Raw genomic sequence first — 24,864 nt, forward strand, 5'->3', positions numbered from 1 at the left:
TTTGGATATCCAGTATTTTCTTTGGTGGGAATACAGGGCTCTGATGATGCCAAGTAGTTTTGGTTTCTGTTGATTAGGTTCCTGCACTTGCCTCTAGTTATTGGGTTGTCTCTGATGTTTCCTTGTCTTGCTGTTTCTGGGAAGCTGTACTGGACCCTGCTGTATGCCTCTGTGTCAGCACTCCTGTAGAACTGTTTTCCTCTTTTCTTTCAGCCTGTCCTGAGAACAGGTGCTCTGCTGTGGGGGAACTCCTGGAGACTGTCTTCCACCTCGAGGCTCAGGCAGTAATCTAAGGGTCCTTCCCCTGATTGCTTGTGTAGGTCCTTGCAGCCCTCAGGCACAGTTGGCACTATGCGATTCCCTCTTGGGTCTGGACTGTGGGCAGAGGGTATTCTCAGGATTATCCACACTTCTGAGGTTCCAGGTCTCTCCCCCACGGGATTTTGGTGCAGGGAGCTGTTTGGCTGGATCAGTTGGGTCCTAGGCGCAGACCTGAATCACGGGTACAGTCGGCTGTCTGTACCTATATCCCTCTGTGCAGAGGCACTGTGCAGTTTCCCCTTGGACCAGGAATGTTGGCCGAAGTGTGCAGAGGTTGCCCATCTGTCCTGTGGCCGCAGGATGTCTGCACTCCTGGGTGGTCTGCTCTCTTCACCATGGGATTTGGGTCCCCATTCTTTTGTAATTAATTCATTTACTTTACAACCCCAATATCAGGCCCCATCCTCTAAGTACCCCCTTGTACAGGTAGAGGGGGTACTCCTTCCTCATGCTTCCCTCCTCTTCTCCTCTGATAAGGGGGAGGGCCCCCCGGAGGGCCCCCCCTCCATTACCAGGCCATGGTACATCAAGTCTCTGGTCATTTGACTATGGTTGGCCCAAGGACGTATGGCCTTGTTGGTGTGGGTGCGGCCTTGTTGGAGCAAGTGTGTCACTGTGGGCACCAGCTTTAAAACCTTTGAACTAGCTGCCTGGAAGCCAGTCTTCTCCTAGCAGCCTAAAGATGAAGGTTTAGAACTCTCAGCTCCTCCTGCATCATGCTTGCATGGATGCTGCCATGGTCCCTCCTTGATGATAATGGACTGAACCTCTGAACCTGTAAGTCAGTCCCGATTAAATGTTGCCCTTATAAGAGTTTCCTTGGTAATGGTTCTCTTCACATCAGTAAAACCCTAACCAACACAAAAGTTGGTACCAGGAACTGGGGTATTGCTGTGATAGGCCTGGCCATGTTTTTATTTGGAGGAATGTGGATTTTAGGACTTTGGATTTGGAAAGCAGTGGGATGCTTTAAGTGAGGCTTAATGGACTATCCTAGTAGGAATATAGAACACTTTGTTGCTGAGAGTGATTTAAACTGTTCAGACCTGGTCCAAGAAGTTTCAGTGGAGAAGAATTTCAATATATAACCTACAGACTCTTCTGTGGTATTTTGGTGAAGAATATGGTTGTTTTTTGCCCTTGTCTGAAGAGTCTACCTAAGGCTAAAGTAAAAAGACTTATATTCATTGCATTGATAAAAGAAGTCTCCAAAGAGCCCAGCAGAGACTTTGTTCTCTAGTTTAGTCTTATGAAGAGTGTTTTAGTGAAAAGGAGCAAGAAAGGAAAAATACACAGCATATGGTTCAAGTAATAAAGGGACACCAACAAGTGAAATGGAGCTGAATCCTATGTTCAAGGAGATAAAGAGATGAAGGGAGTGGTAATCTCAGGGCATGATCCCACCCAGCTAAAAGCTTATTGTTTGTGTTTGCAGTTGAACAAGGAATAGTTTAGACTTTTAATCTGGAATGAATACAATCTAGAAACGGAGCTGTGATCCAGTTATTGAGATTGGAAGACACAGGCTTTTTATCCAGATCTTAGAAACAACGGCCATGAGAAACTGAGGTCCAAGCATGGTGGTGCATATATGAACACAAAGGGAAGCATATTCCCAAGTTAGAGGCCACCCTGGTATAGAACAAGTTCCAAGTAGAAAAAAGCTTAAATTCAGGCTTGGGGGACAGAGCCATGCAGTTCTCTGAGTTTAAGGTCAACCTACAGAGCAAGTTTCAGGACAGCTAATCTTAGGCAGTGAGGGAGGTGGAGAACAGAAAGTTGATAATAGAATAAGTGGGCCATGTTCCAGCCGGAGCAAGCAGAACTCAGCAGCTTCGGCCATGTAGCTCTGGCTTTAGAGTTAAGAATAGAAGGGACTCGGGATTGGGGATTTAGCTCAGTGGTAGAGCGCTTGCCTAGCAAGTGCAAGGCCCTGGGTTCGGTTCCCAGCTTCGAAAAAAAGAAAAAGGAAAAAAAAAAGAGTAGAAGGGACTCTTGGGACAATTGGTGCTGGTTAGTTGGAGTTAAGAAGTTAATGGTGATTAAGAAGTGAAGATCAGCTTCACTGAGGTGAAATCCTCTGCAAAATGTTTTTTTGAGAGCACAAAGAAGCTGTGTTCCAGAGATAGCTAAGGTCGTATCTTGTGCTGCAGCTGGACTTGGTACTGTGTAAGAATCACGAAAGTGGTACTAGCTTTGGAGGTATGAAGGGGTCATGGAGAGCAGCTGAGGCTTCATACAGTGAGAGGTCAAGGAAAGCCATTGGTGAAGGTGTAGCCTCAGTTGCAATTTACAGCCCAGACTGAAGGGGTTATACAAAGAAGTTGAGCTTGCCACCATGAAGAAAGCCTAGGAAAGGCTATTAGTGAAGCCTAGTTGTAGTGGAAGACCCCAGTGTATTCGAGATACTGTACCAGGAACAGCAGTAGCATTAGAGTAGTGTCAACCAGAGTCTAGGGTGCTACAAAGGGCAGAGTTGGAGATGTGACCCAAGCTCTTTGGAGAAGCCCAGAAGATCATGTGTAGATCCCAAACATTGAAATAAGGAGCTGTGAAGTTGAAGTTGCCTTAGAGACGCCAAGATGTTTGAGATGCCAGAGTGTTGGGTTATCTGCTAAGGATGGAACCAGCCCAGGAGAAAGAAGTTTGTTGCAATCAACAAATACAAAAAGGGAGTTGGAGAACTGAAGAGTGCCTTGACATCAGACATGGAAATGCAGAGTTTGGAGTTTGCCAAGATGTTTTTCTTTTTCTTTCTTTCTTTCTTTCTTTCTTTCTTTCTTTCTTTCTTTCTTTCTTTTTTTTTTTTCCGGAGCTGAGGATCAAACCCAGGGCCTTGCGCTTGCTAGGCAAGCGCACTACCACTGAGCTAAATCCCCAACCCCGCCAAGATGTTTTTCTATCTTGCTTTGGGGATTATAGTTATGTGATTGGATGAATCTCAGAAGAAGATCTAGGTATGCCCCCCTAGACTCATGCATTTGAACAAGCCTATAGGGGCCAGGGAGTGGAATGTGATGGTTTGAATATGCTTGGAGACAGATAATAAACAGAGAAATAATGAAACTAACAGAATCAAATGGACTTAAGCGATATCTACAAAATATTTCACCGAAACACCAAATATGCTATCTTCTTCACAATGCCTCATGCAGAATTCTCCAAAATTGATCAAATACTCAGTGTCAAAGAAAGCCTCAACCAATACAAGAAAATTAAAATAACTCTTATAGCCTATCATCACCATGCAATAAAGCTGGACTTCAACAACAACAGAAACAACAAAAAGCCTACAAAATCATAGAAACTGAACAACACTCTACTCAATGACCACTGAGTCAAAGAAGAAATAAAGAAATAAAATACTATGTAGAATTCAATGAAAATATACCCTAACTTATGGGACACAATAAAAGCAGAGATAGGAGGGAAGTTCATACTACTAAGTGCTTTCTAAAGAAATTGTGGAGTTCTCATACTAACAATTTAGCAGTATACCTGAAATCTCTAGGGAAAAAAAAAAAGAAGCTAACACAGCCAAGAGCAGTAGACAGCAGGGAGTAATCAAACTGAGGGTTGATATCAATCAACTAGAAACAAAGAGATCAATACAAACAGTCTAGGAAAGCAAGAGCTAGTTCTTTGACACAATCAACAAGATAGACAAACCCTTGACCAAACTAAGGAAAAGGCAGAGAGACAGTATCCCAATTAATAAATCAAAGGGGAAAAAGGAAACAACAACAGACACTAGGGAAATTCAAAGAATCGTTACTTCAAAAGCCTGAACTCCACAAAATTGGAAAATCTAAATAAAATGGATGATTGTCTAGTCAGATACCACTTACCAAACTTAAATCAAGATCAGATAAACTGTCTAAATAGTCCTATAACCAATAAGGAAATAGAAGCAGTCATTAAAAGTCTCCCCCTCACCCAAAAAAGGCCAGAGCCAAATGGTGTCTATCAGACAGAATTCTACCAGACTGTTTCAAAGAACAGCTAATAGCAGTACTCCTCTAACTATTCTGCTAAACAGAAACAGAAAGAACATCGCCAAATTCATTTTTGAAAACTGTGTCATCCTGATAACTAAACCCACAAAGACTCAAGAAAGAAAGAGAATTTCAGACAAATCTCCCTTCTGAACATTGATGCAAAAATATTCGGTAAAGTTCTTTCAAACCAACTCCAAGAATACACCAAAGATATAATTCACCAAGATCAAGTAGGATTCATCCAAGGGATGCATGGGTGGTTTATTATACAAAAATACATTAACACACTCTACCTTATAATCAAACTGAAAGAAAAACAAATCACATGATCATCTCATTAGATACTGAAAATCCTTGGACAAAATCCCAAACCCCTTCATATTAAAAGTCTTGGAGAGATCAGGGATAAAAGGCACATACCAGCTACCCAATAGCCAACATCAAATTAAATGGAAAGAAATATAAAGAAATTCCATTGTTGTGGTTTGCCCTGAAGTTATCTGTATTTTGATGCTAATTCCACGGCCCCAAGGACAGCTGCCTAGTCAAGGACTCAGAACTCGGGTGACTTCACCAGGACCACCTCCCCATTCAATTTGTAAAGTACAGGTGAGGGGCAGGTACAGCATAGAAGGAGGCCTGTCATTGGAGGAGAAGGAAGGATGGGTGGGAGATAAATTTGAAGGAAGAGGAGGGGACAGAGAGAAGAGACGGGACAGAGGAGAGAGAGAGGGGAGAAGCCATGGCAGTTGATGTTAAGATTCTGCTCCGTGTATTTACAGGTTGTTATCAATGTTCCTAAGGGATGGATGGTACCGGGCTTTGTATGTTTAAGTGGGCAATTATATCTTACCAATTGGGTCAAAGATTATTGTGTTGTGTGTTCTTTTATGTGAGGGTTTGAGTATAGGAAAGTGTGTGGCGGCAAAAGACACTGGGTCGCCGAGGAGTGGGGATGTGTTTCCACCAAGATATCTACCAGATATCTTGGGCACCTAGCGGGATAAAAGACCAACAATACCTTTTTTATTCTTATATTTTTACAACAACATTCCATTAAAATCAGGGACAAGGAAAGGCTGTCTGTGCACTCTCTCCATATCTCTTCAAAGAGTGCTTGAAGTTCTACCCAGAGCAATAAGACAACTAAAGTAGATCAAGGATATACAATTTGGAAAAGAAGCCAAAGTGTCCCTATTTGAAGACAATATGGAAGTATATAGAGGTCACTTCCAAAATTCTATCAGAGAACAACTGATAAACAAGTTCTGCAACGTGGCTAGATAAAAAATTAACTCAAAGCAGTCAGTAGCCCTCCTTTATACAAATGATAAATGGGCTAAGAAAGAAATTAGGGAGATAACACCCTGCACAATTGTTACAAATAATATGAAATATTTTTGTGTAACTCTAACCAAGCAAGTTAAAGACCTGTATGACAAGAATTGAAGTCTCTGAAGATGTCAGAAGATGGAATGATCTCCCTTTGTCATGGTTTGGTAGGATCAACATAGTGTGAATGGCCATCTTACCAAAAGTAATCTACAAATTCAATGCAATTCTCATTAAAATTCCAACAAAATTTTTCACAGACCTTGAAAGAATAATTCCCAATTTTATATGGAAAATAAAAAACCTAGGATACATAAAACAGTGTTGCACAGTAAAAGAAATCCTGGAACTATGACCATCCCTGACTTCAAGGTGTGCTACAGAGCAATAGTAATGTGTCCCATTCTATTTGTCATACAAATAACCTCTTAATAATTTTATTATGAATTAATAATTATGAATTTAATAATCTCTTTTCCTAGTCCGTGATTTCTTCAGTTCCTTCAAGGAATCAAATTGTTGATTGTAGACATGTTTCTTCTATGTGATTAGTTCATTTAAAGAGTTTGTATTCTCTCTGTCTCCTTACCAGTATTTATCTACTATTCAGTTTCTTTAAATTTAGATTCATATATTCTGGGCACATGAGTGCTTTGCCTACAAGTATGACTGTATATCATGTGTATCCTAGTACTGGAGTTATGAATAGTTGGGAGCCACAAATTGGGTTCTAGGGGTGTAATCTGGCTCTCTGCAAGAACAATGGGAGCTCATAACCACTGAGCCATCTATTTTGTTGCCTGTTGAATGTTATTTTATGTGAGTAGCAGTAACACAAAATGGTACAAAACCATTCTGGTCATTTTTTATGTAAATGATGCAAAATCTTTATTATTTCTTAATAGCTTTTTCTTTCATTGTTATAGTATATTGGTATGAATTCCTAAACATAATAGTACAACTTACTTAGTCTATATGTTTTCAGGGATGAGCATTTGCTATTGAATAACTATATGGTATACTATTGTCTAGGGAAGACTGTTTCTCCAGCTCTCAGAATTCCTTAGTGTTTGATGAGGGTTGAGGCCTAGTAAGCTTTCTCCTTTCTATGTTAGCATGTCTCCTGGTCATGTCCTTCCTCAGGTCATGTATAGGCCACCATGATTTTAAGGTCTCATGCATGTAGCTTCTCTGACATTTCTAGGAGACACAATGTCACAGCAAACCTCCTCTTCATCTGGCTCTTACAATATTCACGCCCCTTCTCGCTCAGTGATGCTTGAGTCTTAGATGGCAGAGTTGTTTTACTTATGAGTCAACTCTGCATTTTGAATGATTGTAGCTTTTTTAATCTCCATTTGCTGAAAAGAAAAACAAAAAAATTCAAACAAAACCCTCCAAAACCACATTTCTTTATCAAGGATGAGTATTACATTTATCTGTCAGAATTAGGACAAATATTTAGACTTCAATTAGGGTTTATTCTGATTTAGTAAAGTAGTGGTTGTAGCTTCTCCTCCAAGATTTGTGACTTTACCAGCCTTGGGGAAACTGGCTAGGTTTCCAGTACCAGGTATGATTTCCATCTTGTTGCGGGGCGTGGGTCTTAAGTCAATTAGAAAGCTGTTGTTTCTCGACAAAGGCATGGTTACCATTCTTGCACCCTCAGGGTTATTGTGCAGTAGAGATTGTTCTGGTTCATAAGTGTCATAACTGGATAGGATTGTCGGTTAGCTGCCTCCTTGATAAGCTTGCATGTTGCCTTCTGGTACTAAGTAAGCTAGTACTAGGGAGGAAGATTTAGTGTCATCTAAAGATCCATCTGTTGAGTCCCCTGGGATCTGTGTCCAAAGTACATAGCTTCTTAAAAATAGGGACTCATCTTCTATGTCTGGGAGACAATCGTGGACAACAGCAATATCCTATAATGTATTGGGAGTCACATAAAGAGCTGTAACAGCAACCTCAAAGCAAGCTTTTCATTAGTGATTTTATTAGAAAATATATGGCTCTTGTAGGGAGCATTATCAGCCCAATGGGAAGTTTTCCTTCACACTCCAAATGTATATGCATTCATAGTCTTTTATGCATGGTAAGCATTTTGTGGTAGATGGATGCCTTATGACTGTATAGACATCTTTATTTTTATTTTACTGTCCTTCCAAGGTTATATCTATCTAAGAGACCCCCCAATACATTTTCATTTTTATCTTTAAGATCACTTGTTACCTGTTATTTCCTGTCTATCATTCCTCCACATCCCACCATGGTCTGTTTTTATTTTTCTGGTTATTGTAGTTACTCAAGGTTGAGAACTCATATTTGAAGATTTGGAGCTAGGAACTTCATTTGAGGGTGAACATTCAATGTCTGTGGTTCTGGTCTGGGTTACTCTACTCAGTATGATCCTTTCTAGGTCCAACCATTTACCTGCAAATATGATTTCAATTTTCTATACAGCTGAGTAATATTCCATAGTTTATATGTACATTGTAATTTTCCAGTTGAAGGAAATTTACATTGTTTGCATTTTGCACCAGTTGTGACTATAGTGGCATTTGACATGTATTAATGGAATAGGATGTTGAGTCCTTTAAGCATATGCCAGAGAGCGGAACAGCCGTGTCATGTGCTAGATTTATGTAATTTAAGGGTTTGTTTATTTGACAATTCTCTTTATATATTGATTTCCAGAGTAGCCACTTGTTTTTGTTCATAGTGTTTTTATTCCCTATAATTTTGTTTTTTATGTTGATGGTTGGATTATTTATAGGATTCTTCTATCTTTACTGTATGAAAGAGTGGTCGGCTGTCTTGAGCTTGGGTGATTATTTCCCAGTTTCCTGTGTTTATCTATTCTTCACATGAAATGTGTTCTTTTCCATGTTCTGATAGATAATTCCTCCAATTCTCCTGCATAAGTTTTAACTCTAATTTATTATGTGCTATGCTGCTTTAGTAAAATGAATTGTGTTAATTCGTGACTGTCTTCAAATGCACTTCTGTCCCCATCAATTTTGAGAGAGTATTGTCCTGAATGCTACAATATAGTTAATGGTGATTTTCTCTCCAGGTTTTAAATGTCTTTCTATGCTCTCCTGGCTTTGGGATCACTGACACAGATAGAGTTTTGTTACTTGGGTGTTTTCATGTGGTTTCACTTTGTTTTTTAACAACATTCAGTATTAATTTACTTTTCCTGTTTGACTCCTTGACGTTAAAGGGCCACAAGCCGGCTATTCATTGTTCTTCAAAGAGAAAATCAAAGAAGAAACACGGAAAGAAATGGCTGATTCTCCATTAATCATGTCCCAGGTCAGTGGTCATGTCTACTCTGTTTCTAAAAATGTTGTAGTTGGATACATTGCAAGCCTTTAATTTTCTGCTCCTGATAATTTTTTAAATTTTATTTTGAAAACTGTTGCAAACAGATAAAGAAAAACACATTGCAATTCACCAGATGCAGAGGCTAGTCAAGTCAATGCATTAACAGAAGCTCTGGAGCCTCAGATGTGGTTTCCTGTTTTCATGATCAAATATATCCTTATGAACTGTTCCACTACCCAAACCCAAAATACCTGTGTTATTTCCTATGATGTTTTGCTGGAGCAGATGTACATGAAAGAGTGTTGAAGCTGCCATATTAAAGAATGCCACAGCAGACATGTGAAAGAATGTTTCACTTAAGCACATAGGTGAGAGGATATTTTCCTGAAGCAGATACTTGATACGATGTTTTCCTAAAGCAGACATGGGAAAGAGAATGTTTTGCTGAAGCAGTTGCATGAGAGGACATGTGTGATGTTTAGAAAGAATATAAATAGGACCCCACAGACAGCAAGAGGAGGCTCTGGCATTGGTTCACCTTACTCAGCCTCACCAGTCTTTGCAGGTGATGCTCCTATATTGGTTTGCCTTGTCTCACATTGCTGATCTATGCTTGTTGTGACTTCATAGAGAATAACTGCCAAAGAGCTTGTGGTGATATTCCAACAGCTTTTTGTGGCTTTCGTGGTCTTGCGCCAATTGGCAGAGATTGGCAGAGCCTCGCTGTTTCTTCTGGATCTAACTGCAGTTGCTGATTTGTGAGTGGTGATGGCTGAGGGGGACTGAACTGCTGCTGGTGATTATTGTTGGTGTTTTGCTAGCGGACTGGACTCTGACAATGAAGATTGGAATAGCCTTCAAAAACTATTTCTAAACATGTCCACATCCCTCATTTCCTATTAATATTTCTTTTTCACTACCTCTGGTGGATAGTGTTCTAGAAGGGAGGTTAAAACATTTAAGAACCCTTATTAAGGTAGGTTTTGAAAAATTGAGGCCTACACATATTATAAGCTAGATTCTGCATCTGAGGGAAAATGTTGTCTCTTCCTTCTTACTCGTATGTCTTCACATAATATTACACATTTTGAGTCCATCTGTGTTTTTCTGCAAATTATTACATTTTTCTCTTCACCTCAATAGTATTTCATTTTATATGTATAACGTTTTTATTATCCATTTATCTGTTGACAATTAAATTGATTTAATACTTTTCTATAGTGAACAAAGCAGCAGCCAATATGGTATATGAGTATCTCGAGAGTGGGGTATAGCATTTTCTGGGTACATTACCAGGAAGGAAAGAGCTGAATTATAGATTAGTTGTAGGCTTAAATTTTTAAATTATCCCTAAACTTATTTTTGCAATGACTGTAATTTACACACACACACACACACACACACACACACACACACACACACACACACACCCCAATAGTGAATAAGGCTTCCTTCTTCTCCACATTCTCTAACATTTGTTAAACTAGATGACACTGCCTGGGGTGAGCCACTATTTCAGAGTAGTTTTTATTTTATTACCCTGATAGCATCTTAGGAATCCTGAACACCTTTTCCATGTTTGTTGGCAATTTGTTTTCCAATCTACAAAGTGTCTGTTTAATATATTTACCCATTTATTCATTGGCAGTTTTATTTTCTTGGAGTTTTATTTCTGTATTCTTGGCAAATTCTAGATATAAGCACCTGTCCACAATGTTGCTGTTACAAATTTTGTCCCATTTTGTGGGTGTCTTTCTGCTCTTCTGCTTGTTCCCTTTGATGGATAGAAACTTTATCTTCATGTCCTGCCATCTGTTGCTGCTTGGAGTTACTTCCTGTGCTGTTGGCCTTCTTTCTATTAAAGTTCTTCCCTGTCCCAGTGGGTATCCTGATGGGTATTCACTTTGTTTTCTAGGTTTCTTTTTTGTGTGTCTGGTTTTAAATAAGGTATTTGGTTCATTTTGAATGGACTTTTGCACAAAGTGGAAAATAAGAATTTAATTTTATTCTACTACTGGATCTAATTTTGGCAGCACAATTTGTTGAGAAAAACCATATTTTTGAAATATATGTTTTTTGCCTCCTTTGTTAAATATTAAAGTAGGCATATATTTGTAGTTTTGGTTTTGGGTTCTATCTTCTATTTTGTCATACTCCTTTCTTATTTTATGACTATACCAGGCTATTTTTATGACTACAGCTATGCAGTATAATACCCAAAATTCATACCTATAGCACTTTTCTCCATTCTTCTAAGATTTTTATTTTTGAGAACAAGTATTCTGCATGAACTAATGACTTGTAATTTTAAAATAAATCCACTTTGACACATAAACAAAATATATGTTAATATCCATTTGTGTAGTCTTTGGACTATATTACAGAGTGAGGGCTATGTGCTGTGCAGGTTTTATTTGTGGGATCTGTCACATTTTCTTGAATCATGGTCCAAAACATGCATATTGGAACACATGGAGTAGTTAGCACAATGTATTAGCAATGAGTGGAATTAAAAAAGACTTAGCTCTTGATTCTTAACCATAAATAAACTTGGATCCTACTAGTAAAGATTTAAGCATACTGTAGAGTACTGAAATGGCAGGCATATGTGGCTTAATTATGCCATGAACTTACGTTCTTGAGTATAGATTAAGATTGGAGTCTACTTATATTTCTCTTTGGGGTTTAATATGATGGTGGTGATGTGTTCACGTGTTTATTGGCACCTCATACCTGTTTGTCTCAGGAGAATCACTCACTTGGTTAGAAAGCTCAGGGGTACCTTCCCAAAATAGAGAATTTTTACTCTTTTTGTTTTTGTTTTTGTTTTTTGTTTTTTTGTTTTTTTTTTTTTTTACAAACAACATCTCACTATGCAGAGAACTTGGGCTTGGACTCATTAGGTAGAATTATGTGGAATGCATCCATACAAATGTCTCAAGGGCATTGACTCACATGTGTATAAGCTGTTACATTTCTTGCAAAGAGACTATCCCTCATAGTGGCCTTGCTGTAGACACTGTGTTCGCATGTCAGGGCTCCATGCCTACCCTGCAGCTGCAGTATACTAAAATTGTTGTCTATGGTGGCTCTTGTGTATGTTAAGGAAAAATTGAAATGTTTAGATCTTTTCAATGTTGCTGATACAGATTTTTCCCTTTGCATATTAGTAGCACAAATATTCTTAAAAATTAATTGCGCAAAGTACTGATTTTTATGTGATATAGTTAAAAATGTCAGTGTGTAGTGTGACTACAATCCTTGCTACTATGGAAGAAAACTCTTTGCCAAAAAGTCAGTCATGAGTTCTTCCTTCCATACCCCTTTGCTATTTAATGGTATAGCATTATACCTAGAATTTAAAAATCATACCTGAGCTTGTTAGCATAGAGTTAGGTAAGACCCAGTACAGACAAGATTGACTCAGCGTCTATATTCTAGGATCACCTTCAGGCAAAGCATTTAAAGGCACATGTCCTCATCACAAATTGTCCTTCTGAGATATGTATACTGTGTCCATAACAGATAGACAACCATGTCCAGACCTTAAATGTGAATCTTGTTTCATGTAGATTGCTTATAAAACTATTGTCACCCTGTTTTTACAGTTAGAAAATTTCATTATAGAAGGCTGGAGAGATGGCTCAGAGGTTCAGTGCACTGATTGCTCTTCCAGAGGTCCTAAGTTCAGTTCCCAGCAACAACATGTAGCTCATAATCATCTATAATGAGATCTGGCTCCCTATTCTGGTATGCAGGTCTATATGCAGGCAGAACACCGTGTACATAATAAATCTTTAAAAAAAAAAGAAAATTCACTATAGAATGTGACTATATTGAAAGTCATCTTCTTGAGGTTTTTTTTTTTTCTGATGATGTGTGATGATAATGGTCTTCACTCATCAACACCCATCTCCTTATATACAGGAAAGTATGCTGGATATAAGTAACACAAAGTATCCTTAACCCCAAGCCAAAATATATTTTTTTCAGCATCTGTTGACATTTGGGGATGTGGCTGTTGACTTCCCCCAGGAGGAGTGGGAATGCCTGGACTCTGCTCAGAGGGCTTTGTATATTGATGTGATGTTGGAGAATTACAGCAACCTGGTCTCTGTGGGTGAGCATATTCTTCTTGAATAATTCCTAACTTATTATTTATAAGTACTGACTTCATAGGTTGAAAACTCTCTATTAGGCTGTCACAGAAAAAAACCAGAAGAGTAATTTGGTAGTAAAAAAGAAATTTTCCAAGATGTCTGCTAGCCCATTCGGACAGAAGATAGCTAAAGGGCATTACTAGTATCAGCAAGTACATGGTTGAGAGACTAGGACAAATTGAACCATAGTGATTCATACATTATGTAGAAGCAGTACGACTTGAGACAAGGCCACAGTAAGGAGCAGCCAGATGTAAGAGGCCTGCACTGCCACCTAAGGTCACTGTACTATTCAGCCTATGCTGACATCCATGGCCAGGTTGGGTTCATGTTCCTATTGGCAGCAGCGGTCTATGTCGATGACTGTGGCCCACGTTACCACCAAAGGCCATAGAGATGTCCGTTGTCTGGGCTGCTGTGTGAGTCCATGGTGATGATTGAGAGACTCCTAGAGCTTGCCCCACCCCTCATCAGCCACCACATGGCACATGGTAGAGCAGGCTGTAACTTGGGCGTGGGGACGCTGACCCCCCACCTATTGCCTTGGCAACACTGTTGCCCTGGGTGCATTAATAGACAGACCAACCCAGCTACCACCAAGGCTCAGTTCCAGGACTTTGAGTTAACCCACCCCAACATGTATACCATCTATGAACTGCTGGAGCACATGAAAGGGCCAATCCTGGTGAACCAAACCTGCAGGATCTCTATGACACATTGCAACAACAGTATATCCAAGAGCAGTCTAGGCCAGGGTCTAGTCTTGGTGGTATAGGAGGAGCCAGAGGCTTGGAACTGGACTAATGACTCATTACAACAAGCATTTTCAATTAAAACTGTTTGGGTAAAAGGGTATATGGTGTGACAAACCACAGCTTCCCAATGCCACTATGACATGTATGCGTTGGAAGAGTGGACTTGTACATGCACAGCAGGACTGGTGCAGGAACAATTGTTCCGGGTGTGAGAGAAGGCTGCAGTTGATATACGGGCACATAGTTTTCCATAAGGGTTAAGCAGACTTTTTTTTAAATTTAATTTTTAATTTCTTTTGAGGGGTAGGTTACAAGGATAGAAGGCAAATATGGAAGGACTGAGATCAGTGGAAATAAGGTGCACTATGCAAAATTGACAAAGAATCAGTAAAAATTATTTTAAGGAGAAAAAACCAAAATTTTCATGATATTTAGTATTTTTCTTTTCATTTTTCATTTTAGAAGTGCCATCCACCCTTAATTTTGGTTCCAAGAAGCACTCAGAAATTCATTAGCATATACTATTTCCACCCACGTCTTAAAGCTCCATAGCCATCATTGCAGTTTACACTGTTTTAATTGTAAGGGAAACTCAAGACATGCAAATTGAAAATTCTCCCAGAATATGCTGGAGATGCTGACTGGAAATAGTAATTGGGAATTTATTCCTACATTCCTCTACTTTGTGTTCTTCTCATGTACTGAGCACAACACTCTCTTAGACATCTGAATTGTTTCTAAAAATTCTAAATTGGCTGTAGGTTTCTTCACAGAAAACATGGATTATTGTGCGCAGAGTAGACCTGGTCACCTGCCTGGAGCAAATGGTGTTGCCCTGGAAGACGGATAATTGTAGTAACCAAAACCAGGGAGTGCAAATGAATGAGCAGGACAACAGAGAAGGATTAAATGAAAGAGAAAGCAAGAGCTGAAATTGCCTTTGCTGTATTCAATTCTTCTTGAAAGGATTCCTGATCCTTGCACTTACTATATTCTCCTGTCCTCAAGATGCGTCCTGCCTGTTGTAACTCTTACAAGTCCTTGTGGCTTATTAGACCCGTAGACCTGTATGGGAACTTAATACTAGTACAATGTGCATCGTTACTTGACTGTGCAGCCATCAGATTGGAAAAATTTTACAAATTATATGTCTAGTGCGAGTTCATGAAGTAGGATTATTCTGTAATTGCCTTGCTTCCTTGTATGTCTTCATATGACATGATCAGTTTCATTTCAGTGGAGGATACACAGACATCCTTTAGGAAAATGATCTTAGGTTGTGTACAGCAGATACATGAGAATAACCATATAAGGAAGTTAGGAAACACAGCAGCGTGGAGCTCAGATGGTGGAGGAAAAGATGTGAGCAATCACTCCCTAGGAAAGCCCTGCCTCAGATGATCTAGAGCTTCGCATAGCTGGTTATCTGTGGAAGCCCTGCCTCAAATGGTCTAGAGCTTCTGAGAGCTGGCAGAATATTTGCTTGCCATCCATTACTTTTGAAAAATCTAACACACCCCTCTCCCCTTTTTTTTTAAAAAGAAAAGAAACAGATCCTTTCGTGGTTTTAGTAAGCCTTTATCTTAAAAGGAAATGGGACTCTTGAATAGCAGTCTTCATTGCCATACATTAGGAAGTACAAACACTGTGAGCCTGGGTTTGGATTAAAGTCTTTATCCATTTATGAGAAAAAAATATTTAAAAATACAAGTGTATTCTAAATATAATCACTGAGTGAGCTCCATCCCAAAGCTAATTATATACATAGAATTGTTTGTTCCATCTTGTGCCAAGTTAGACATTTTCAATAATGATCAGATATCTATTAGAAATCACTGACCTTGAAGGCTCGAATACTGTTTGGGGGACCTTGAAGGCTGGCATGCTGTTTTTGTGAGGATTCATACAGTTACAGTGAGTGAAAACTGTCAGCTCCTGGGAGATCTGTTCTAAATAGTTACAGGTTGACTTATTTTAACAGAGAACTTACAGAGACAGTCATTTATCGCAAATGTCATCTGGATACAACTCCTATTAATCTGAATTGTACTCATTTTCAGAGAACTACTGCATATGTGAAACTGTCCATCAACATGTGAAGACTGAAAAGGAGTCTTGTCAGTGTAATGAGCTTGGTGAAATGCTTCGTTGTCCCTCCAACTGTGCACTTTATAAAAGAAGTGACGCTATAGAAACCTCTAATAACTACAGATGCTGTAAGGACAGGGATGCCTCTGTTGACTCATCAGAGCCAGGTCAACATACAAGCACGCACACTGGAGAAGAACCTTGTGAATCTAAAAACTGTGAGAAATCTTTCAATTTGTGTTCCAACATTAGTCAAGATGCAAACAAGCTGCAGAGTCAGGGAAAATATGATGAATTCAGCTCTGCATACAGTCTCATGCAACAAACAATCTACATTGGAGATACACCACACCAATGTGAGAAATGCAGGAAATGCTTCAGTACCGCCTCAAGCCTCACTGTACACCAGAGAATTCATACTGGAAAGAAACCCTACAAGTGCAATGTTTGTCACAAATCCTTTACCCAGTGCACCAATCTTAAAACACATCAAAGACTTCACACTGGCGAGAAGCCTTACAAATGCAAAGATTGTGGCAAGTCATTTCCTCAGTTGTCAGCACTTAAGAGCCATCAGAAAATGCATACTGGAGAGAGACCTTATAAATGTAAAGAGTGTGACAAATCCTTTGCTCACTGTTCCAGTTTCAGGAGACATCAGAAAATCCATAGTGCTGAGGAATATTATACTTGTCAACAATGTGGCAAGGTCTTACATCAGCTTTCACACCTTAGAAGCCATCACAGACTCCATACTGGAGAGAAGCCTTACAAATGCAGTGAGTGTGACAGATCCTTTACCCACTATGCTTCCTACAGAAGGCATCAGAAAACTCATTCTCTAGAGAAATTTTACAAATGCAAAGAATGTGGTAAGTCCTTTCTTGAATTGTCACATCTTAAAAGGCATTACAGAATCCACACTGGTGAAAAGCCTTACAAATGTGAGGTATGTGATAAATCCTTTACTGTTAATTCTACTCTTAAAACACATCAGAAAATTCATACTGGAGAGAAACCTTTTAAATGTAGGGAATGTGATAAATCTTTTACCAAGTGCTCACATCTTCGAAGACATCAGAGTGTTCATACTGGAGAGAGACCTTACAAATGTAAGGAATGTGACAAATCTTTTACTGAGTGTTCAACTCTTAGAGCACATCAGAAAATTCATACTGGAGAGAAACCTTACAAATGTAGAGAATGTAACAAATCCTTTATCCAGCGTTCAAATCTTAGAATACATCAGAGAGTTCATACGGGAGAGAGACCTTACGTATGTAAAGAATGTGGCAAATCTTTTACTAAGTGTTCAACTCTTCAAACACATCAAAAAATTCATACTGGAGAGAAACCTTACAAATGTAGGGAATGCAACAAATCCTTTACCCAGGACTCACATCTTAGAACACATCAGAGAGTTCATACTGGAGAGAGACCTTACATATGTAAGGAATGTGGCAAATCTTTTACTAGGTGTTCATATCTTAGAGCACATCAGAAAATTCATACTGGAGAGAAACCGTACAAATGCAAAGACTGTGACGTATCCTTTATGCAGATTTCAAATCTGAGAAGACATCAGAGGGTTCATACTGGAGAAAAACTATTGTAACTATTGTGACATAGCATTTATCTGACATTCCTTGCTTACAAATCACAACAGTATAAGTAATAGAAACATAAAAATAACAAGTTCTGAATGCCTTTAATGAGCATTTAAAACTTTAAAATAAATAAGAGTTTATTTTAACATAAAATTCTGCAATTATAACTGTGGGAAAAGTTCTTGTGTATGTTTGCCAGGACTGCAAGTTTGTTCTGTGCACTACATGTATGCCTGGTACAGGTAGAAGCCAGAAGAGAGCATCTGATCCCCTGAAGTTGGCAGTATACCTAGTTGTGTGTTGCTATATTTATGTTGGAAATTGAACTCCCGTTCCCTCTAAGAGCAACCAGTGCTTTTTTTTAAATTAGATATAGCTCTTTATTTATATTTCAAATGTTATTCCCTTTCCAGGTTTCCTGTCCATAAGCCCCATCCCCTCCCCCATTCTGGTGTTCCCCCCACTACTGCCACCCCCCTCCCCAACATTCCCCTGCACAGGGGGTCCAACCTTGGCAGGACCAAGGACTTCCCCTTCCACTGGTGCCTCAACAAGGCTATTCTCTGCTACATATACAGTTGGAGCCCTAGGTCAGTTCATGTGTAGTCTTTCTGTAGTGGTTTATTCCCTGGAAGCTCTGGTTGGTTGGCATTGTTGTTCTTTTGGGGTTGCAAGCCCCTTCAGCTCTTTTAGTCCTTCCTCTAATTCCCCAAAGGGGGTCATGTTCTCAGTTCAGTGATTTGCTGCTAGCATTTACCTCAGTATTTGACATGCTCTGGTTGTGTCTCTCAGGAGAGATCTGTATCCCATCTCTTTCAGCATGCACTTTTTAGCTTCATCAATCTTATCTAGTTTTGGTGGCTGTTATATATATGGGTCACATGTGGGGCAGGTTTTGAATGTTCATTCATTCAGTCTCTGCTCTAAACTTTGCCTCCATATCCCTTCCTATGGATATTTTTGTTCTCGTTTTTGAGAAGGAGTGGGAGCATCCACATTTTTGTCATCCTTCTTGAGCTTCCTGTGGTCTGTTTGCATTTTGGGTAATTCGAACTTTTGGGCTAATATCCACTTATCAACGAATGCATACCAAGTATGTTTTTCTGGGATTGCAACCAGTGCTCTTAACCAGTGAGTTTTTCTCTCCCATCCCAGGGAAAAGCTATAACAAAAACAGTTATCTTATTTAACATCTAACCATTCCTAATAATGCCAGGTAAGATGGTGCATGCCTTTAATTGCAGCACTTAGAAGATACAGCCAAGAAGATCACTGTGAGTACTTGTCTACATAGTGAGTTCTAGCACTGTCAGGAGTACAGAGACCCTGTCTCAAAAAAAGAAAAAAAGGTAAATAAGAACAACATATAGTAACATAAAAATTTGGCAAAGACGTGTAATTAAAATGAATGTCAGAAAGTATATATTTCTGAGAAACCATGTTAAAGTATACCTTATATATTCCCCATGTCTCTTTGGAAATTACATCACCAACAATTGTTTTGAATTTGACAAATGCTTTACAAAATAGTGCTAAAATTGCAGAGATAAAAGGAAATTCATCATGAAAGTCAGTGTTCTAATTGTCATCTTTCATTCACTTTCAAAATCTTCATAATAGCATTAATCCTTAAATATATCAAGAGACAAACTGTAATGAGCTAGGCTGTGCATGTGATATAACTGGAATGTTGACATATAGCTTAGACATACTCAAAGGCTAAGGATGTGATGATGCACACAAGTCATCACCGTGCTCTGCACACAGAGATAGGTGCATCTGTGTGTGAGTTCACCATCTTGGATAGTGAATTCGTCCAGTAGGATACATGGTTCAGGGGTAAGACCACAACATCATTTCTCTGCTGGCAGCCTGTATTGTACCTTGCGGTGCTACAAAAGCTAACCAGTTAGGAGGGTTACCTGGTATGTTCAAGATTGTTCTCTGCCTATCTTGCAACCAAAGGTTTTGATGTCATCAATAGCTACCATGAGCTTAGGATGGCCATGCAAGAGAACTGACAATGACCTGTTTTGTTTGGGGTGCCTCTGTGTCCTCCATGAGGAGTAAGTCCTAAGCAGATACAAATATCTGGTACAGAGAGCTCCAATTAATAGCTCTGGCATCTGAAAGCAGCATTAATTAAGCACATGTGACACTGCTGCTCAATGGCTTTAAAATCATATCTCCTATATAACTTGTAAGATGGTGGGGTTTCATACGGCTTTTTTATAAAGCCTTATTTTGGATAACCCACCAACTCCTCTTTCTTCCTGTCTGCATCTTGAGTTAAACACATATTACACATTGTCCAGTATCCCATTCTTTTATAGCACATGTGTTCTGCTATTCCCTCTTTTTACTTGGGATGCAAAACAAGAGGTTTCCATGTAGCTCATTTGTGGACATCTCATGTGAGTCGAGCTTTAGCAGCCCCCTTTCTTCCCCATCACTCCACTACATGTTAGAACCATGCACTCAGCATTCCCACTCTCTATTTTCATATCACCTGTATTCCAGTGTTCACCCTGTCCTCCTCTCTCTTCCTGAATCTCTCCACTACAAGGTGCATTTCTAGCATCCTGGCATCTCCATGTAGTCTCACTAGAATACACAAAACAAAAGTTTGAAGCTAAGATCCACATGAGTGGGAATGTGATGGTTGACTGCTGGGGCCTAGGCGACAGCACTCATCATAACTTTCAGTAACCTACTTTTACTTCCAGATTTCCCAGTTCCATCTTGTTGACAGCTGAATAATATACCTTCCTATATAAGGGTCACAGTTTCATTTACGCATGTCTTGGTTGAGAGCCGACTGAGTTGATTCCATTGCCTAGACACCGTGAATAAAGGTGCAATGAACGTGATGAGCGGAGGGCCCCTGGGTAAAGATGGAGAGTCCCTGGAGGACATGCCCAGGAGTACTTGTTATGTATCAGCTCCAACTGAGACTAAACCTTTTAATTTGGAGAAAGTTTCTTAAAATATAGGATATTAAAGTAGAGGTAAATAAACAGATGTTCTAATGGGAGATCATACATTCTATCTTACAAAGAATCGCCAGGAGCTTAAGGCAACATAGATGACTTAGTAGCTTCAGGGAGTCCCAGAAACTGGCAAAATTCACTGGTGCCTCCTGCCTGAAGCATATATAATCAGTATGGACTCTGACTTATCAGCCAAAATGAGCTTCCCAGAAGATATTCAGACTAGCCATGAAGCACACACCAGTCAAAGTAACCTGAATCAGACAAGATAGGTCAAGCTGCCTGGAGGAGGTGTGAGTGACTTGAAAGACAAACTTCCCACCTCAGGTTGAGCTGCCTGCAAGCTGTTTGGTGATCCCCAGGTTTGCAGCTTTATTAGCCACTACCCTTACAGGGTGAAGCAACTATCATTCTGTCCTTTGTGTTCCCATCAGTAGCTACTCGTCCACACTCTTGTACGTCACCCAAGTGTACTCACTGGTCCACTGGCATTTAGAGATGACTCAGTAGTTGAGAGCACTCTCAGCTCTCTCACATGGGCACTCAATCTGTAACCTCAACTCCAAGGCATCCAGTACCCTGTTCTGAACTCTGAAAGCACCAGGAACACAAATAGTTCACTGACATACATGCAGATGAAACATCAATAAAAGAGAAACCATATTGATGCACCATGTTGAACTCTGTTGGTTCCCAGCATTGCTAAGTATATGAGTGTCTTTGTTTCCACAGGAATAGTGCCACAGGTCAGTATTGTAACACCCAGATTTATTTATTTCTTGGAGAATTTATACATTGATTTTCAAAGTTGATTCTCTAGTTCTCACTCCCCCAGCAATATTTGGCCTCCTTGCCCCATGTTTGTGCCAAGAGTAGTTAACATTACTATTCTTGATGATGGACACTGTAGTTATGGCAGCATGGTAGCTTCTAAGAATCCTTGTCTGGATTACACTGATAATTTTACAAACTTTTTGTTTTTGTTTGGTTTCTTGTCGTATTTGTTTCATTTTTGTTCTGATTTTTTATATTGTAAAATTTTAAAATAATAGTTTAGCTACATGTTTCATTTCCCTTTCCTACTGCCAAATTCTCACATGAATTCTTCCCTGCTCTGTTTTAAATTCATGGCTTCTCGTTTCATTGTTATTGTATGTATAATGTGTATGTGTGTATATATGTATAATGTGTGTATAATTGATATACATATATATTCCTAAATCTAACCACATCTAACTATATCATGGTACTTGTGTATATGTTTCTCAGGCTGACCATTTGGTAAGAGATGACTAGTTGGTGTGCTCGTTCCTGAAGTAGACTCCTGCCCCAATCATAATGTAGTTGCCTGTGGTGCATTCTGCAGGGATTGAGGCTGTGTGGGCTTTTCCCATCCACTTTGACATGTCCATTGTTGTGCTTGTTCAGTTCTTGTTTGGGGAGTCATGTTTTTGAGATTTTTATGGATATAGCTCTTAGCATTGTTAGTAGTAGAAACAATTTCACAGCAAACTACTTGGTCTCCTGCCTCTTGAATATTAATAGCCCATCTTCAAAATTATCCCTTAAGCCTTAGGTGCATGAGTGTTTTGTAGATGTGTCCATTAACTATGGACTCAACAACTCTACATTTTGATCAGTTGTAGATTTTTTGTAGTGGTCTCTGTTGAAAGAGAAATTTCCTTGCTGATGGAAGAAGACCTATTTGTGAGTACAAGAAAAATATTTGAATTTTATTAGGAACTAATCTGAATTAGTAAATTGGTGGTTGATTGGTTCTCCAATCATAACTTCACCAGAGGTGAGATGTTAGCTAGGTTTCCAGTACTAGTCATAGTTTCCCTGTTGTTAAGAGTGTCCTAAGTCCAATTAGAGAGCTATTGGTTTTCACCAAGGTGAGCTTGCCATTATTGAACCTTTAGAGTAGTCCTGACAACATGATCATCGATGTGGTTCATAGGCATGATAGTTGGGTAGGACTGTTCACGAGATTCTTCCTTTGGAGCCTTGAATGCTTATTCTGGTACCAAACAAGCTAAATTCTCTGAGAGGATTTTGCTTTATTTTGAGATAGGGTTTGTCTGTGTATTGCTAACTGGCTTAGATTCTATATGTAGACCAGGGTGGCCTTGAACACAAACTTCCCTGTTTCTGTCTCCTGAGTTCTAGATTTGAAGGTTTATAAGACCTTGCCCAATGAAATATAACTTCCTCTGATGCCTTTGTTTGTTGGTATGTTTGTTTGTAGAGACAGGGCTTAACCTTAGCTGACCTGGAACTCAGAGATCTGACTGCCTCTGTCTCCTGAGATTACAGGCTTGCACTACCACTGCCCAGCTTTTAATGTTCTGACAGTTCCCCAAGGTAAAGACACAACACACTTGATAAAAATGAATGAACAAATGGATCTTAATTCTACTGACATCTATTACACGAAATTGCTAACTTGAAATAGATAAGGTTCCAGGTGCATATAATACAGCAAATGTAAACAACATGAAATAAATAGTATAAACAATACTATAAGTAGCAATGTGACTTAAGCAATTATAAAATGCAACCCTGAAATTAACCGCACAATGAGATCAACAGGATTCTATGCAGAACTGCAAAGCAGAACTAACCGCAAAGCTACTTAACATTGAATACTTCTTGACACCCACAAAACAAGACTCCCTGACTCTATTATTCCCTGACATTAAACCAGATAATGATCCTGTTGTGGTGGAATATCTCCCTCGTGGACAAGCACACCAATTAGTTATCAAACAAACAAAAATCCCACCAGATGCTGGTACAAAAAACAAACCAAAAATGCCACACACTCATGTGGTCATTTTAAAGAAATTTGAGCTGGTCATGGTATCACATATCTTTACACACGGGATTAAACAGAAAAACCATGTCTACAATGACTGACTGAATGAATGAACCCCCTTTCTATTATTAGCGGTTTCACACTCATATGTATAAACACGCAGAATGTGTGTGTGCATTTGTGTCCACACATCAAATACTGCCCACTCTCACACCTCCTACCTCTCCCCCTCTTGTGGTCCACAATTCCAACAATCATTCTACTCTGTTCATCTCTATTCATATTGCCTGGACCCACTGAAATGAATGAGAGCCCTTTGTGAGACTGAGTTTGGAGCTATGTGCTGGAGCCGGATGTGCTCAGCAGAGGATGACAGCTAAAGGAAGTGGTTCTCCTACAATTTGTCCGTGGCCTACATCTGAGGGGCAAAGTGAACCGTTCCCTTTCTTAGACTGACTGTGGTCTTGTTTGGGCCCAACCACAGTTGCTCTTCATTACTGATTACAGTCGTTGTATGTACTTTAGAGAACGGTGTGTCTTCCCCCTTCCCTTCTTTCCCTTCTTATTGCCTAACCACCTCTTCTTCCTTGGTGTTCCCAGAGCTAGAGATAGGATGGTATAACTGACGTTTTTAGGCCAGGGACCGCATACCTTACTTATTTTCTGCATTTGGGACAGTCAAGAGTCTGCATTCACCACTTCATTAAAAAAAAAAAAAAAAAAAGGAAAAAAATATTTTCTGTTTCTCTCAAAGCACCTTTGCAAGAGTCACAGAGACTTAAATGACAAGACCGCCATCTAGTGGGGAAAGCAGTAGAGCGCGGGATGAACTCACCCCTAGGCTGTTAGCAAAGGCCTGGCCGGTGACTTTTTGAGATACCTATTTCTGTTCAAAATCCAAGTTCTTTAAATATCCCCAAGTCAAAGTTTCGGAATTTTGTTTTGGCTTTTTAATGTTTGTGTGTTGGAGATGGGACTCTGGCTTCTGAATTTAGCCTATTATTGGTTGGAATGAAATACGTAGGCCAGAGGTTAGTAGTCCAGTGGAGATGTTAGGCTGTTTATCTTTTTTATTATTATTCACTTTACATCCCAATATCACCCCCCCCATTCTCCTCTGAGAAGGGGGATTCCCACCACACCTGTATTCACACCGTCTGTCCCCTCCCACCCCCCAACTCCAGCCCCTAGCATATAAGTCACCTGAGGACTAAGCACATCCTCTCTGACTAAGGCCAGACAGGGCGTCCGGGTGAGGGGAAAGAGTCCACAGGCATTCAACTAATTCAGAGAAAGCCCCTGCTCCGGTTTTGGGACTGTCATTTATCTAAAGGGTTTAGAACCCAGAGTGGGCCTCAGATACTGGAGTGCAGCGTCCGACTGGGCTCGCAGCAAGAGTATGGGGAGGCTGTGCGGAGCCTGGGGCAGCCAACAGCTAGAGCTGTGTGAAAGACGCCTGAGACAAAGT

The 24,864-nt window shown here is 39.7% G+C and overlaps 1 protein-coding gene and 1 long non-coding RNA gene across 3 annotated transcripts in view; one reads left to right on the top strand and one right to left on the bottom strand.

The window, feature by feature from the left end:
* The window catches only part of Zfp53 (zinc finger protein 53), a 30,297-nt gene extending 11,140 nt beyond the window's left edge, over nucleotides 1–19,157 (top strand). Inside the window, exons 3-6 of one of the 2 annotated variants that reach the window (XM_087553722.1) lie at nucleotides 8,875–8,966; nucleotides 9,083–9,346; nucleotides 12,972–13,098; nucleotides 15,954–19,157. In XM_087553722.1, coding sequence (XP_087409848.1) covers nucleotides 13,065–13,098; nucleotides 15,954–17,596 — 1,677 coding nt within the window. In that variant the 5' untranslated portion in view covers nucleotides 8,875–8,966; nucleotides 9,083–9,346; nucleotides 12,972–13,064 and the 3' untranslated portion in view covers nucleotides 17,597–19,157. 2 annotated transcript variants of the gene reach the window in all.
* On the bottom strand, nucleotides 5,362–24,864 carry LOC102547319 (uncharacterized). The gene is made up of 3 exons (XR_015649602.1): nucleotides 24,600–24,864; nucleotides 21,057–21,169; nucleotides 5,362–7,012 (listed from the first exon to the last, which is right to left on the bottom strand). It is a non-coding gene; the product is annotated as an uncharacterized LOC102547319 (long non-coding RNA).

The sequence above is a fragment of the Rattus norvegicus genome, chromosome 1 (genome assembly GCF_021556685.1).
Source record: "Rattus norvegicus strain SHRSP/BbbUtx chromosome 1, alternate assembly SHRSP_T2T, whole genome shotgun sequence".
Lineage (NCBI taxonomy): Eukaryota > Metazoa > Chordata > Mammalia > Rodentia > Muridae > Rattus > Rattus norvegicus.